At 40.3% G+C, this 12,911-nt stretch overlaps 1 protein-coding gene across 5 annotated transcripts in view; it reads right to left on the minus strand.

Annotated features, from left to right (window-relative positions):
- Positions 1 to 12,911, minus strand: part of abca2 (ATP-binding cassette, sub-family A (ABC1), member 2) — an 87,779-nt gene that overhangs the window by 31,260 nt on the left and 43,608 nt on the right. For all 5 annotated transcript variants that reach the window (XM_041999437.1, XM_041999436.1, XM_041999435.1 and 2 more), the window contains 10 exons: positions 9,209 to 9,337; positions 8,931 to 9,098; positions 8,448 to 8,544; positions 6,503 to 6,676; positions 3,363 to 3,465; positions 3,151 to 3,265; positions 1,647 to 1,837; positions 1,250 to 1,400; positions 925 to 1,129; positions 667 to 831 (listed from right to left, as the gene is read on the minus strand). In XM_041999437.1, coding sequence (XP_041855371.1) covers positions 667 to 831; positions 925 to 1,129; positions 1,250 to 1,400; positions 1,647 to 1,837; positions 3,151 to 3,265; positions 3,363 to 3,465; positions 6,503 to 6,676; positions 8,448 to 8,544; positions 8,931 to 9,098; positions 9,209 to 9,337 — 1,498 coding nt within the window. The remainder of the gene's footprint in view (positions 1 to 666; positions 832 to 924; positions 1,130 to 1,249; positions 1,401 to 1,646; positions 1,838 to 3,150; positions 3,266 to 3,362; positions 3,466 to 6,502; positions 6,677 to 8,447; positions 8,545 to 8,930; positions 9,099 to 9,208; positions 9,338 to 12,911) is intronic.

Below are 12,911 nucleotides of genomic sequence, written 5' to 3' on the forward strand. Positions count from 1 at the left end.
ATGTTCTGATGGAGGTTGTCCTTCCTAGTAAAAGGGTTTTTTCTGTACAATCTGCCCTACAGATTCACAAAATCAAACTACCAGCAACCACACTTCCAAACCATCCAGAACGGACAGGAGATGGATGAAAATCTATTTTCTATGGAAGGAAAGTTCATTGGTGTGGATCAGATACGAAAATACATGAATATGAGTCCACTGAATTACTCAGACACTCTGCATATCCTCTTCTTCTTTCATTGCGTCTCCATGGAGACAGCTCTTGTTCATTTGCCCAGATTGTAAAATTTCTGCCTCCATCTTTAAAATAGGCAGCTGGACATATGCTGTTTCATGTTAACATATGGTAAATCTGTTTTAAAATTAGGCATTATGTCATACCTGAATTGTAGTAACTGGAAATAGTTCCTCTTGAAGAAGTAGAAAGTGTTGTGATGATAATCTTCAGGATTTTTCTGTTGATTTTAATGGTCTGGATCTATTTATTATCATCAATGACCAACCTTTTACAGTGTTAACAGCCTTTTTCAAAGCTACGCTGTCTAGTTGTAAGCTAGCAGCTTATTCCTGTCTTTAACCTGGTCCAACATTTTTAACGTCTTGAATCTTGTATCGTTAGATCACGAACATCTTGTAAAGAAGCAGATAATGAGCACGTTTCTGTACCGGATCTCCGCTGGTCCATGGCACATGCCTGATCTTCTTCCATCACACTAAGCCTGGAAGCCCCTCCTCCACACCACGGCCAGTCCCAAGTCTCCACCCGCCCACTGCCTGACCAGTAGGACCTCTGCAGAGGGAAGTACCACGGGCGCGGTAGTCCATACATCCCTAAAAAAAACACTCCTCTGTTTAATCAGAATGATAATGAATCTAAGAAACTAGGAACAAGATGTTTGGACTGAACAAGCTGCGACTTCTCACCTGGATGAACAGCCTCAATATACCAGGTGAGCACGCCGTACACTCCAGCATCGACGATGAGCATCATCATGGAGAGCCCCAGGTTAAAGTCATCACCTTCTACGGGTGACTGGCTGATGGTCCGCCACTGGATGCCCACACCTGCTACCTCATACAGCGCAAAGTACTTGGAACCAAGGCCGAAGGCTGTTGTGGACATGAGAGACTGGACGAAGGGGACAAACAAGAATGTTTTATCACCTGAATTATCTGAACAAAAATGTAGTAAGGCAGAATTTACTAAATAACCGCAAACACAGATAGAATGAAACAGAAAAGAACTTACAGCGATGCACTTCTCAAAGGCAGTGATCTTATCATGGGCCACCTCCTCTCTAATGGCTACATACATGTAGGGCACATAGCTGAGAAAGTAGATGATTCCTCCACAGGCTGAGGCCAGTTTAGCTTTGGAATAGATCACTGACACCAAGAAACTGGAAAACAGAGATGGAAGCATTACAAGGACTTCATGCACTTACACTTTTATATCAACCGTGAGAAAACTGTGTCTGAAATTCCCTGAAAGAATGTGTAACAAATACAAGCTGGTGACCTAAAAACTTACTGTGAGCTCCTTGTTTGGTGAGCGATTATGTGTGCAGGAGGATTTTACTGTTAGCTGCTAACATGTGGAAAAGTGAGGGAAGCGTGGCGTTTTTGTCAGAATGGGGAGCACCCACCAGAACATGATGGTAGCCACAGCATAGATGGTTAAGAAGAGCCAGATGATCACAGGGTCGCTGTGCAGCAACACCCGACCGTATTTCAAAATGGCTGTGAGAGCAGTGACAGAGATGGACAGCTGGACAAAACCGGTGATGAACCACGCCACCCAGTGCACTGCATTGTTCAAACCCATCATCTTCATCACCTGAGAGTGGAGAAGTGTTTACATGTACTGGGACACCACAGAACCCCCACAGAACTCCTCTAAAACAAAGGGAAGGTTTCCTGAAATAGAGCTGCATGGTTAGCTTGTCTGATTAGCCTGCAGCTAAATACAAAGTCATATTAGCCCTGGACTAGAGGAGATTATGAATGATGTTAAACTGGCCCATCTCAACCACATATTTGGAAATCTGAATGTAATAAACCTCCAGCTGTGAGCAGATAATTATTTTTATGTCCAATTATTTCCGTCCATACCACACAGAATTAAAACATTAACAGTCTGTGGTTTAAGCCATGTTCTCCATTCCTGGATCACAAATCCAGCTCAGAAAAAGGACCAAAGAAAGGTTACCCCAGCGCATGATACACTTAAATATCCACACAGTTATTTAGTGAATCCTCATCTGTGACCTGCCACACAAGCAACTTTTTTCCAGGTAACCAGCCCGTTGCAGGACTTCGTCTATGAGTCAGAGCCTTGCAGCTGGAGCCGGGGAACAGGTTTTCCTCTAAAGAGGGAGCACTATAGAAAAAGTTTGAGAACCACTGTTTTAGATCAATATCTTTGTTTAACCTGCCTCTTTTTAAATTTCAACATTCAAAAAATTCTAATTGATCTTTAACCTGAACTACACACGTAAAAGAAAAAAACATTGAATGAATATTTGTTCAGATCCTGCAGAAAAAGTTTGGGAACCTCTGTTAAAAGATGCAGCTGTCCAGCAAACCCAACCAGCGACAGCACATCTGGAATTCTCAGAGCTAAGCTGACTGATAAAGACGTTTTCTACAGTGGCTGTAATTTAACGTGTGTAAAAGACTTTTTAAAAAGCAGTTGGATCCATAACTGGTGCTGCAGAGCAGTGGGTCTCAGCCTGGGCTAAAGTTGAAGCTGCACCAGGTTTTTATTGTACACATTGTTAAATTAGACTGTTATGGAAAGGCATGCAAATAAAGTTTTGGAGATTATTCTGTGTGTGGATAAGCATAAGGCTTGGTGTTAAGAAGGGCTTTCAGGAGAAGAGTCAGGGCACCGCTACTCAATCAGCCAGTAACACATAAGTGTAAGAAAATATACCAATGATTAGTTTTTACCTCATTTCTTAATCATTTTTGCAGTATTGCTGTAATTTCCCTCTGCAATGGCATAAAAATATAAAAACAAAAACAACTTCTGGAAAATCAGTTCAAAGCTGTTTTGGGTCTGAACAGAGTTTAACGATTTAAAATAAAAGTAATCCTATTAGATTAAAACTCCTGACTTAGATCAGTGATGAGCCGAACACGTCTGACCTCCTTGAGGCGGTGCTCCTTCTCAGCCACGATGTGCTGAATCATCATGGCGACTGAATAAACCCAGGATATCACCATGCAGAGAGGCATCATGTGCTCAATCACAAACAGGAAACTGGAAGGAAACAACACAGGCTGTTGGGCACAGACCAGGCAGCAAATTAAAAGGCATGAAATCTTCAGAAACACACAAAGGAAGCCGATCTTCTTACTCGTCTCTGGTGTAACACGGGTAAGGAAACATCTGAACGTAGTTACCGGGCTCCACAACATCATGGCCCACAAATGTGTTGATGATGGCTCTCTCTATCATGTCTGAAAGAACGAGACGAAGATCAGAGCAGACATGTATTCAACACGCATCCGTCATATGAACACACACTAACTGATGTACAAACATTCAGAGAACAGAAATACTTTATTTGGTCTCACCAGCAATTATAGGTACTTAAAAGTAGGTAAATACACTAAATACACACACTCAAACAGAAATATCAGTCACTGAAAGACACGTCAGTAAATAAATCAAAGACTCAATAAGCACAGAAACATCCAACCATCTGCTCCGGTTCTCCAGTCTGGAAACATGAGCAACATGACAGAGTCATGATTACTGTGATGAAAGAGGCTCACTAGTGATATCTGCTTATAAAAACAGCCTAAATTTACTTCTAAGCGTTCCCTTCTCATTCATATAAACTGAGAAAAAAAGTGGTGATAAGAGACAACCTTGTGGTACTCCAGTAGTTGAAGTGACCTCCTCAGAGAGGACATCCTCAACTCAGACTCTCTGGGGACAATTATTTAAAATATCTTGATCCAGTGAATCAGGCCCCCCCATCACCCCAAATCCAACAGCTATTAAAACTAAAATAAATAAAAAATAAAATAAAATCTTAACATATGTATTAAGTATTTTGTAGGTGGCTGGACACCATGTTAAGCATAGTTAGCATAGCGTCCTCAGTCCCTCTGTGTAGACAAACAGTAATGAGTCCATTTGAGATGCTGTGAATGAAGTAAGATGATTGCTGACAACTTTTTCCATATGTTTGCCACTACTGAAGTTCAAACCACAGGACGCTTAGGTCTCAAGACCCTAGGTGCTTAGGTATCAGTCTAATTATAGATGCTTTCCATATTCAGTGGTGAACACGGTTTTCAGAGACCCCTTAAAAATTTAGACAATTTTAAATATTATCATGAAATATTTGTGGAAAAATGGACACAAACAAATACAAATTATACTATTAGAAAAACTAACAAAAATAACTTGACAGTTTCAATATGTCAGTTCTTGTCTGCTTGAGCCCAACAATGCAGGGCTAACCTGCAGTGATCCAAATCCAACAGCTACTGAAAAAGTGCATGAATCTGCATGGAATTATAGGACCTGAGGCCATGGTTTAAAAGTTGGTCGTGTTGGTCGCGTACAGTGGGGGTGGACCTCTGGACACCAGTTTGGTTTGCCCACTGCTGCTGAAGCTCCTGTGATGTCATTCGGCAGTTTTCCCTGCACATGCAGATCAGATTCAGTCATTTCTTGCTGGAGAAACCCTTGGGCGCGTTAAGTTTTGTTTCAGTCATTTTTATCTCTAAGAACTTACAAATGTGCTCGCTTTATACAGACATGAAGCATGGCAACAAAAACAGTGTCTTAATAAAAAGCATGACCTACATTAGTGGATTACTGGCACCAAAATGACCCAATACTCAAAATTTCTACTTTTTATGGAACCAATCAATTTCAAGTTTTTAAATTGCTATTTTAGGATTTGTTTAGTACTTTGTTTAGTATTTTGGCTGTGACTGTACTAAAAGAAACTGCACATGAAGACCAAGTAGGAGGATTCTTAATGTAATATTCCACAATGCACAGGGTGTCTGAAAGCCTTCTTCCACCACTGTATTTGTAACAGTACGAGTATTCAGGAACACATGAAAAAGCCTTATTAAAACAGTCTTTAGCTGGGAGGAGCATGTTTTGAGAATACAGTCTATCAGGTCCAGGTGCTTTGCGGAGCTGGATCTGAGAGAGAAAGACTGCTCCTCAGTCAGCTGGACTGTGGTGGTTCTGGGTATGTTGGTACATTTAATGTTGCTCCTGTCCTTACAGTCTTGGGTGTCAACTAATCCATAAAAGCTGTTTATTCACAAAGGAGAGGCATCTCATACTTCTATAACCCTGCCCGTTGGATGTCATGCCCATTGTGTTGTTCAACCCTGTTCATGCCTGTCAGGGGTTTCCTGAATAAAACTCTGTCGATTTTCCTCTGGAATTTATTTTTTGCAGTGTATTTACTGGCCTTGAGCTCCCTCCTTATGTCTTTAACTCTTTCAGTATAATTCCCTAAGAGATGCCATCTTTCTGTGTCTTCGAATCTTTGGACAGCCGGGAATTGTTGTTGGGGAATATTTTGATGTCTTTGGTCTTAACAGTAGAGTCCTCAAAGAACTGTATTTACTGTATGAGCTGATACAGTCTGTCAGCTCATGTGGGTCTTTGTATGAGTCAAAAGATATATCACACTTTGTTATCTCGAAACATGTTCTTAGTGTAGAGAAGTGAGGAGACCAGTCGCTGGAGGTTCAGGAGAGGAATGTTATCCCTTTCTGGTCTGATGCAGGACTCTAGCTGCTCTACAGTCCTGGACCCTGGTTGCTGGAGTTTTGCTTTCATGATGCTCCAAATTTCTAATGGTGAAAGGTCTGGACTGCAGGCAGACCAGTTCAGCACCCAACCCTTCTCCTGTGAAGTCATGCTGTTGTGAAGGATCCATCTTTATATCTGAGAGACTCTGCCTCTCTGACATGCTCCTTTTATACCTTGCCATGGTACTGACCTGTTGCCAATTAACCTGATTAAGTTGTCAAATGCTGCTCCAAATGTTACTTTTCCAGCCTTTTGTTGTCCCTGTTCCAACTTTTAAAGATGTTTTGCTGCCATCAGATTAAAGTAGTAGGAGATAATGAGGAGTTGGTTGTGCCTTCTCTGGCGATCTCTGGTGCTGTTTTTGAGAGCAAGTCATGAAAGGATGGACTGATGCGTAATAGTGGATCAGCTTTCTATCAGATGAGCAGTGTTCCTGCTTCCTGAATAAAACATGACTTTTATGCTTTTGCTGCAGCCTGCATATTCACGGGTGCTCTAGGTTCACATTGCACAGACGTAAGCACTTCATCAGAATAAATCCCTTTTTTCTGTAAGACACACTAAGCAGAGCTTTCCATACAACAGTCTGGCATCCATCCCGTTCAGCAGTGTCTGGAGTTTTACATCCAGTTCTGGAAATAATGTTAAAATAGTATTTCATTAATTAAGTATTTTTTAGTTTATATTTCAGTCACTTACCTTGGATCCAAACAAAACCATAGAGAAAGTAGAATTTCCCTCCAGTGTTGGGTCCAGGTCGCCAGTAGGCCCGTCGTATCTCATTAGTCTTCTCTGTAAAGCTCGAGTTCTGTCTGATTTTATACAGAACATGAGGCGGCAAAGATCCATCTCTATTCGTCTGGAAAATCACACCTGAGAAGAAGAAAGAGAAGTACATACACAGGATGACTAAGAATCAGGTACAAGTACCACAAGGTCCACCAGCTAGACCAGGGGAGACCAGCACCAGTTTAGTTTCTCAGTTTTCCTTTTTAAAAGAAGATTCTTTGTATCCTCTACACAACACAGTGAGAGACTTCATCACGTCCACAGGAAGGTACAAGAGCTCATTCCTGCCAGCAGGCATCACCTCCCGGAACAAGTCATTATCTTCTGATTAATAATTATTGTTTATAGCAAGAAAAAGAAAAATCCTATTGCAACATTATTTAAATTGCAAAGAATATTTAATTTAATTAACTTTACTTTATCCTTTATTTTTACCAGGCAAAACATTAAGAACAAATTTTTATTTACAATTGTTGCCAGAAAGCACTTGTAGGAAAACAAAGAAAAACAACAAAAAAAAACTAATGCACATAAATTTCAATAAACCATTTAAACATTTTAAAATGGTATTAAGTTGTAGTAAAACATTTGCAGGTGTCATTAAACATAATTTAATTTCATTAACCAAACACTGTGTGACCTGGGGACAATCATGACATTCTTCGGCATCAATTTTATTTCTTTACCACATTTAACTACAAAGAACCAAACAAAGTGTTTAACTAGTAGAGCGCAGACCTCTGCCAAGCCATTTTAATTTCCTTTGCCAGTGATTGTAGGTATTATTTTTGAGTTTCAAGCTCTAATAGCAAAATATTCCTTATATCCTTACAGTGAAGAATTCTTAGAAAAATTCCTAGATCCAGGCGGTGATCTAAATCACCCCCAAAATCTAATCACTCGTTCTTTATTCCATTTCTGAGTTTTCTTGAAAATTTCATCAAAATGCGTCCATGACTTTTTGAGTTGTGTTGCTAACAGACATACAACGCTGTCGAATATGACTTCTGCCTTGGCGGAGATAACAAGTTCATTTAAAAACAAGAACTACCAATTAGTGAAACAAATCCAGTCAAACTCACTAAAAAGTTCAGAAAGACTCCTCAACACAAAAACCCTATGAACTCTAACTAACCCCCCACCCCACCCCCACCCCCCACCGGTCTTTGGGGGGGGGTAGCCAATGAGAAAGCCTGATCAGTGGTTTAACTCAGACCTTGGAGCATCTGGAGCATCTGGCTCTAGTTCACAGCTGTTGTAAAGGTGGAGAAGCTGGTTAAACAGCTAGAAGACAAACGGTAAACGGTCTGTATTTATACAGCACTTTTCTGTACCTGGAATGATACCAAAAGCGCTTTACATTATACATCACATTCACACACTGATGGTGGAAGCTGCCATGCAGGGCACTAACCACGACCCATCAGAAGCAGTTTGGGGTTCGGTGTCTTGCTCAGGGACACCTCAACATGAGCTCGACAGGCTGAGGATCGAACCGGAAACCCTCGTGCTACAAGATGACTGCTGTACCCACTGAGCCACGCCGCCTCGTGTTTACATGTTTAAAAAAATCGTAAACATTTAGAACTTTAAAGAGAAGTTAAATGGATGCCCAGCAGCATTCTTGACCAGCTGCAGGTGATGAGATAAGACACGGGTTGTCCTCTGGTACACCTGGCATTCTGGTAGAGCTGGTACAAGTAAAACTAAGACCATTCAACATTACAGCTTTTCTTTTTTATTCATGCATTCACATTATGGATTTATTTAGAGGATAATGATCCCATAATATTCCACAAGTAGCTCCAGTCTCTGAGGTACTATGATCCCAGATGGACCCACTGGGGTGACTTACTGGCAAACACTGACACATTGTCATGGTAGGCCTGGTTCAGCGTGTAGTTCACGATGCTGTCCTCGTCAGGAAAGCCTTTGAAGACGTCCACACTGACCTGGAAGCGAAAAGGATTCATGACAGAATATCACTTCCAACTTTTTAGAGATGTGTTCCTGCCATGACATTCAATAGGAGATAATATTTTCTGTGAAATGGTAAAATGTCTCATTTACAACTTCTGATATGTTGTTTATGTTCTACTGGGAATAAAATATGGGTTGATGAGATTTATAAAGTTACTATAGATTTCTAACACAATACTGGATATTTCAAATAAAATATACAATATCTCTAATATAGAGATGTTTGATACAGTACCAAAGATATCTAATGCGATAATACAAATATCTAACACAACTGTACCAATCTCTAATGTGAACCTACAGACCTGTAACGTGACACTACAGATCTTTAACATATTACAGATTGGCCTGTGCCGACCTTAGACATGAAGCGTGTCCAGCCACAAGCAGCATTGTCAATAGTATCTAGCTGCTCCAGCAGGGTGGAGGCGTTAGGAAGCGTGTAGTTTCCTTCTATCAGACCCTGCATCAGCTCACTGTCTGTGCTGTTTAGCATCTCAGGATGCTGCTGAAGCTCTGAGGATAGCTATGGAGAAAGATGAGAGACAAGATGACCAGAGCCACCATAAAACAATGAAGGACTCATCTTCAGTGTTTCATCCGTAAAGTGACAGGAGGGCTTAGATCTGAGCGTACCTGTTCCAACCACATCAGATGGCTTTGCAGTCGGCCTTCCTCCAGGAAATTCCTGAGCTGGGCTGAGATGTTTAACCAAATCCGAGTGTAATGTGTCACATTCCCAACAAAAGCAAATGTCTCATTTGCCTATGGGGAAAAGAGGAAGACATAAACAAAGTTAACAAACATCCCTTTTCTTTTAGATTGTGTAGAAAGTCTACTGTTGATGACATTTCCATGACCAGCCGAGACCCCAGCTCCACAAAGAGGCAACAAATAAAGCCAAGCTACAGCTGCTTGAAAACTCCCATCAGCCGAGAGCCGTGACAACCTCAAGATTAATCTCAACTATTCGGTCTAACGTCAGACAGAATGAAATGGACTCAAATGGTGAAACCTTTGCTAAATTTTGACCCTGACCTGTATACTGAATATTCTCTCAACAAGCTGAAGCAAAGCATGAGAGGTCTGAGCAACTCATAATCAGATCCTTATGGAGTGGTAGGTCAACCAGGAAATCATCAGGTCTTTTCCAACACCCAAAGGACAGCTTTGAAGGAAGTCTACAATAAAGCTTTACAATGCTGTCTACCAGACCCCCTGTTCAGAGATCCTGTGTGTCTGAAAAGGAAGAAAGAGAGTATACTGCTGTCAGCATACTGGGGCTGAACGAGTAATCGTTTCTGTGATGGACACGAATTCCCAGCATCACATTTCCATCTTCACCTCCCTGTGAGAGTTTAAAAAACATGATTTCTGTCTGATTTTCAGGTGGTTGAAGCCATATATGGTCTGATAAGCGTTCTCTGCTGGTTGGAGTGTGCGCACCTGTAAGTGCATGCATGTGTGTGCAGCACAGACATCACATAGAGAGAAATGAGGTGCTGTGATAAATAACATCACTGTCCTTGTGGTAAAAACTTAAAGTAGAAAGCACTTCTAGAGGAAAAATAACTTTCAGGCTTCATATTTCTCATTATGTTCAGGCCTACAGTAAACTCTAAAATCCTCTCTAAACCTGAGTGATGCTCTCCTAGAGAGCAAGTCAAGCAAAAACTACTATTTGTGGGGTCCTGATACTCAGTGAGTGAAAAATAGAGAGAAACCTGGACTTGCTGATGTAATCAATAATCAGCCTGCATCAAGAAAAATAATTAAGGTTATCAAAAACAATGTGTTAGTGATGGTAACTAATTTATGTAATTAAATGCATTTAAATGCACTTTTCCCGCATTAAAAATTTTTTTTAAATTCACGTAGTTTGCACAAACATCACTGCTCTGGTGGTCTGCACAGCGTGGCAGCCTCCTCCTCCTCCTGCTGCTGTGAATCATGACGGCTGTTGGTGTTCAGCTGATCGGCTTTTCTGTAGCTAGCACCGTCTCTCTTGTTGCGTTTGTTAACGTTCAGCTTAGGAGGAAACTAGCGGTTCATGGTTTACACTGGCACATATTAACCCAAAAGTATTGTTCTCTAGTTAAAGTAAACAACTTTTATCAGTCTCATATCAATCAGATCCATGTTGCTGTCAGATGTTGGAGACACAGGTCCGATCATTTAGGGGCCATTAATGTAGTGAGAGGAATTATAAACTGGTTCTGAGATAGAATTCAGAGGAGCTCTCCTTTCTAATAAAGTAGTTGACAGGTGGTAGAAAAGATTTATTCCTCAGCTATGCAGGGTTGGTCTAGAACAGGTACAAACGAGATTTTTTTAAGGTCTTGATTTTATGTAATAATGAACTGATTATTACAACTAAAGTTATCATTTAATGTAAAAAAGTGAAGAAAACCCAAGTTAGCATTGGTTTGTTCCTTCTGTTGATACAATACAGTAAGAACGGGCAGATTTCAGGCAAAATCACAAATGGTGATTAATCATGATTAATCACCGCTTACAAATTAATTAATCTGAACAAAACATTTTAATCACTTGACATAATAATATTACCATACTTTCCGGACTATAAGTTGCTTCGGAGTTTAAGTTGCATCAATCACAAAATGTGTTATGAGAAAAAATAAATAAAAATAAAAGTCACACTGGACTATAAGTCGCATTTATTTAGAAAGTTATTACACAAAATCTAAACCCAAAGACAAATATTTAACCTGCAAAGGTTTGTTACTCAACTGCACTTTAGCACATGGAACAACATGAATGTGTCACCACCAGGGTTTCCTCCAGGATTTTTTTAAACCGTGAGGGAGAACTCCTTATTGCACTTACTAAACAGCTGATTGAGGTGCTGAGAAAGTAATAAAATGTAAACATCACGTTTGGCATTTAAAGACAGCGACACCGTGATGTGCACAACACCGCCCTGCCTCCCCACCTGCAGTCATTCCCGCCCCGTCGTGGACAAAGCTTCTCGTGGAATATGAAATGACCGGACCAAAGCAAGCGGCCTCAAGAACATCAACAAAGTTCTGGCTTCTCGTGGAGCATGTGACAAGCTTTACTCCGCTCCGTCACCTCTTCACCATCACTGTCAAACGAGTCGCCGAAGAACCGAACTCCAGTGTTCGTTTTTCAACATTACATTTGCAGAGAAGTGTCCCATTTCCTGAAAATGCATTCACGCTCTTATTATGGTCTGCAAATGTGCGACAATTTAGACTTTATGTTCACATGGATCCATTCATACAAAATAATTTACATTTGTAAAATCTGAAAACAAAAAGAAATCTCAATTCTGAGGCCTTGCTTTGATGGTGTGTCATGATCATTTACATGTAGCGGAAACCCTGAACACATTTAGCTTCATAATAGCATAAAGAACATACCTGGGAGGCTAACTAGGCTTTAACATAACAAGCCAGCAACTCCAACAAGCAAGTTACCGGTTAGCAAATCTTTCTCAGTTGTCTTTAAGCTAAAGGTTCAATTTGTTCAGTGTTACAGGAGCAGCCTGTACAGCAGCCAGGAGGTTGTGGTTATCACAAGCATAGAGCGTCCTCTCGTGGCTGTAGACAGTAATGTTTACTCCTTGGTTCATGTAGGTATGAATTAACATTTTAAAACATGTTAAATTACATATATACACTAACTTGCATCTGAATATAAGTTGCAGGACCAGCCAAACTGAAAAAAAGTGGACTTGTGGTCCAGAAAATAAGCTTATAATAATAATAATAATAATAATTTTTTTTTAACTTTATTAATCCAGATTGGGAAATTTGGCTCATCTTTATTGCCCTGATTTTCTAAGACCCCCAATAAAGAACGCAAAATCGCATGCACACACAAATAGATTGCACATGTTGTTTGTTTATGATTTGCAGGTGATCAACTAAGAATGTTGATCATGAAATTCGACCCGATTGAGATACAGATATTTGTGGACAAGGCAAATAAAAATATTGCTGAGCTCCAGCAAAGAAATCCAAATGTCACCAGAATGACCAGCTGGCAAAACCACTGGAACATCAGATGAGGTTAAGAGGAGGCGACAAGACATAAGAAGAAGTTCCAAAACACCTTGGCAAATAAGACAGGTGGGGGCCAGCACAGGAGATGCCTCTCTAACCAGTATTTAGCAGCTGGTGCAGCTCACTTACTGCAGATGAATACTAGATAAGACACACTGGAGTTTATTTTACACACTTAATATTGTTAATATTTATGATCTCAATATTATGCAAATTTGTATCTTCATGTATAAAATGCAATTCCATCCAAGTACTATCCCCGAACATTTTATACTTTATTTTAAAACTAA

Source organism: Melanotaenia boesemani, chromosome 11 (assembly GCF_017639745.1).
Source record: "Melanotaenia boesemani isolate fMelBoe1 chromosome 11, fMelBoe1.pri, whole genome shotgun sequence".
NCBI classification, from domain to species: Eukaryota; Metazoa; Chordata; class Actinopteri; order Atheriniformes; family Melanotaeniidae; genus Melanotaenia; species Melanotaenia boesemani.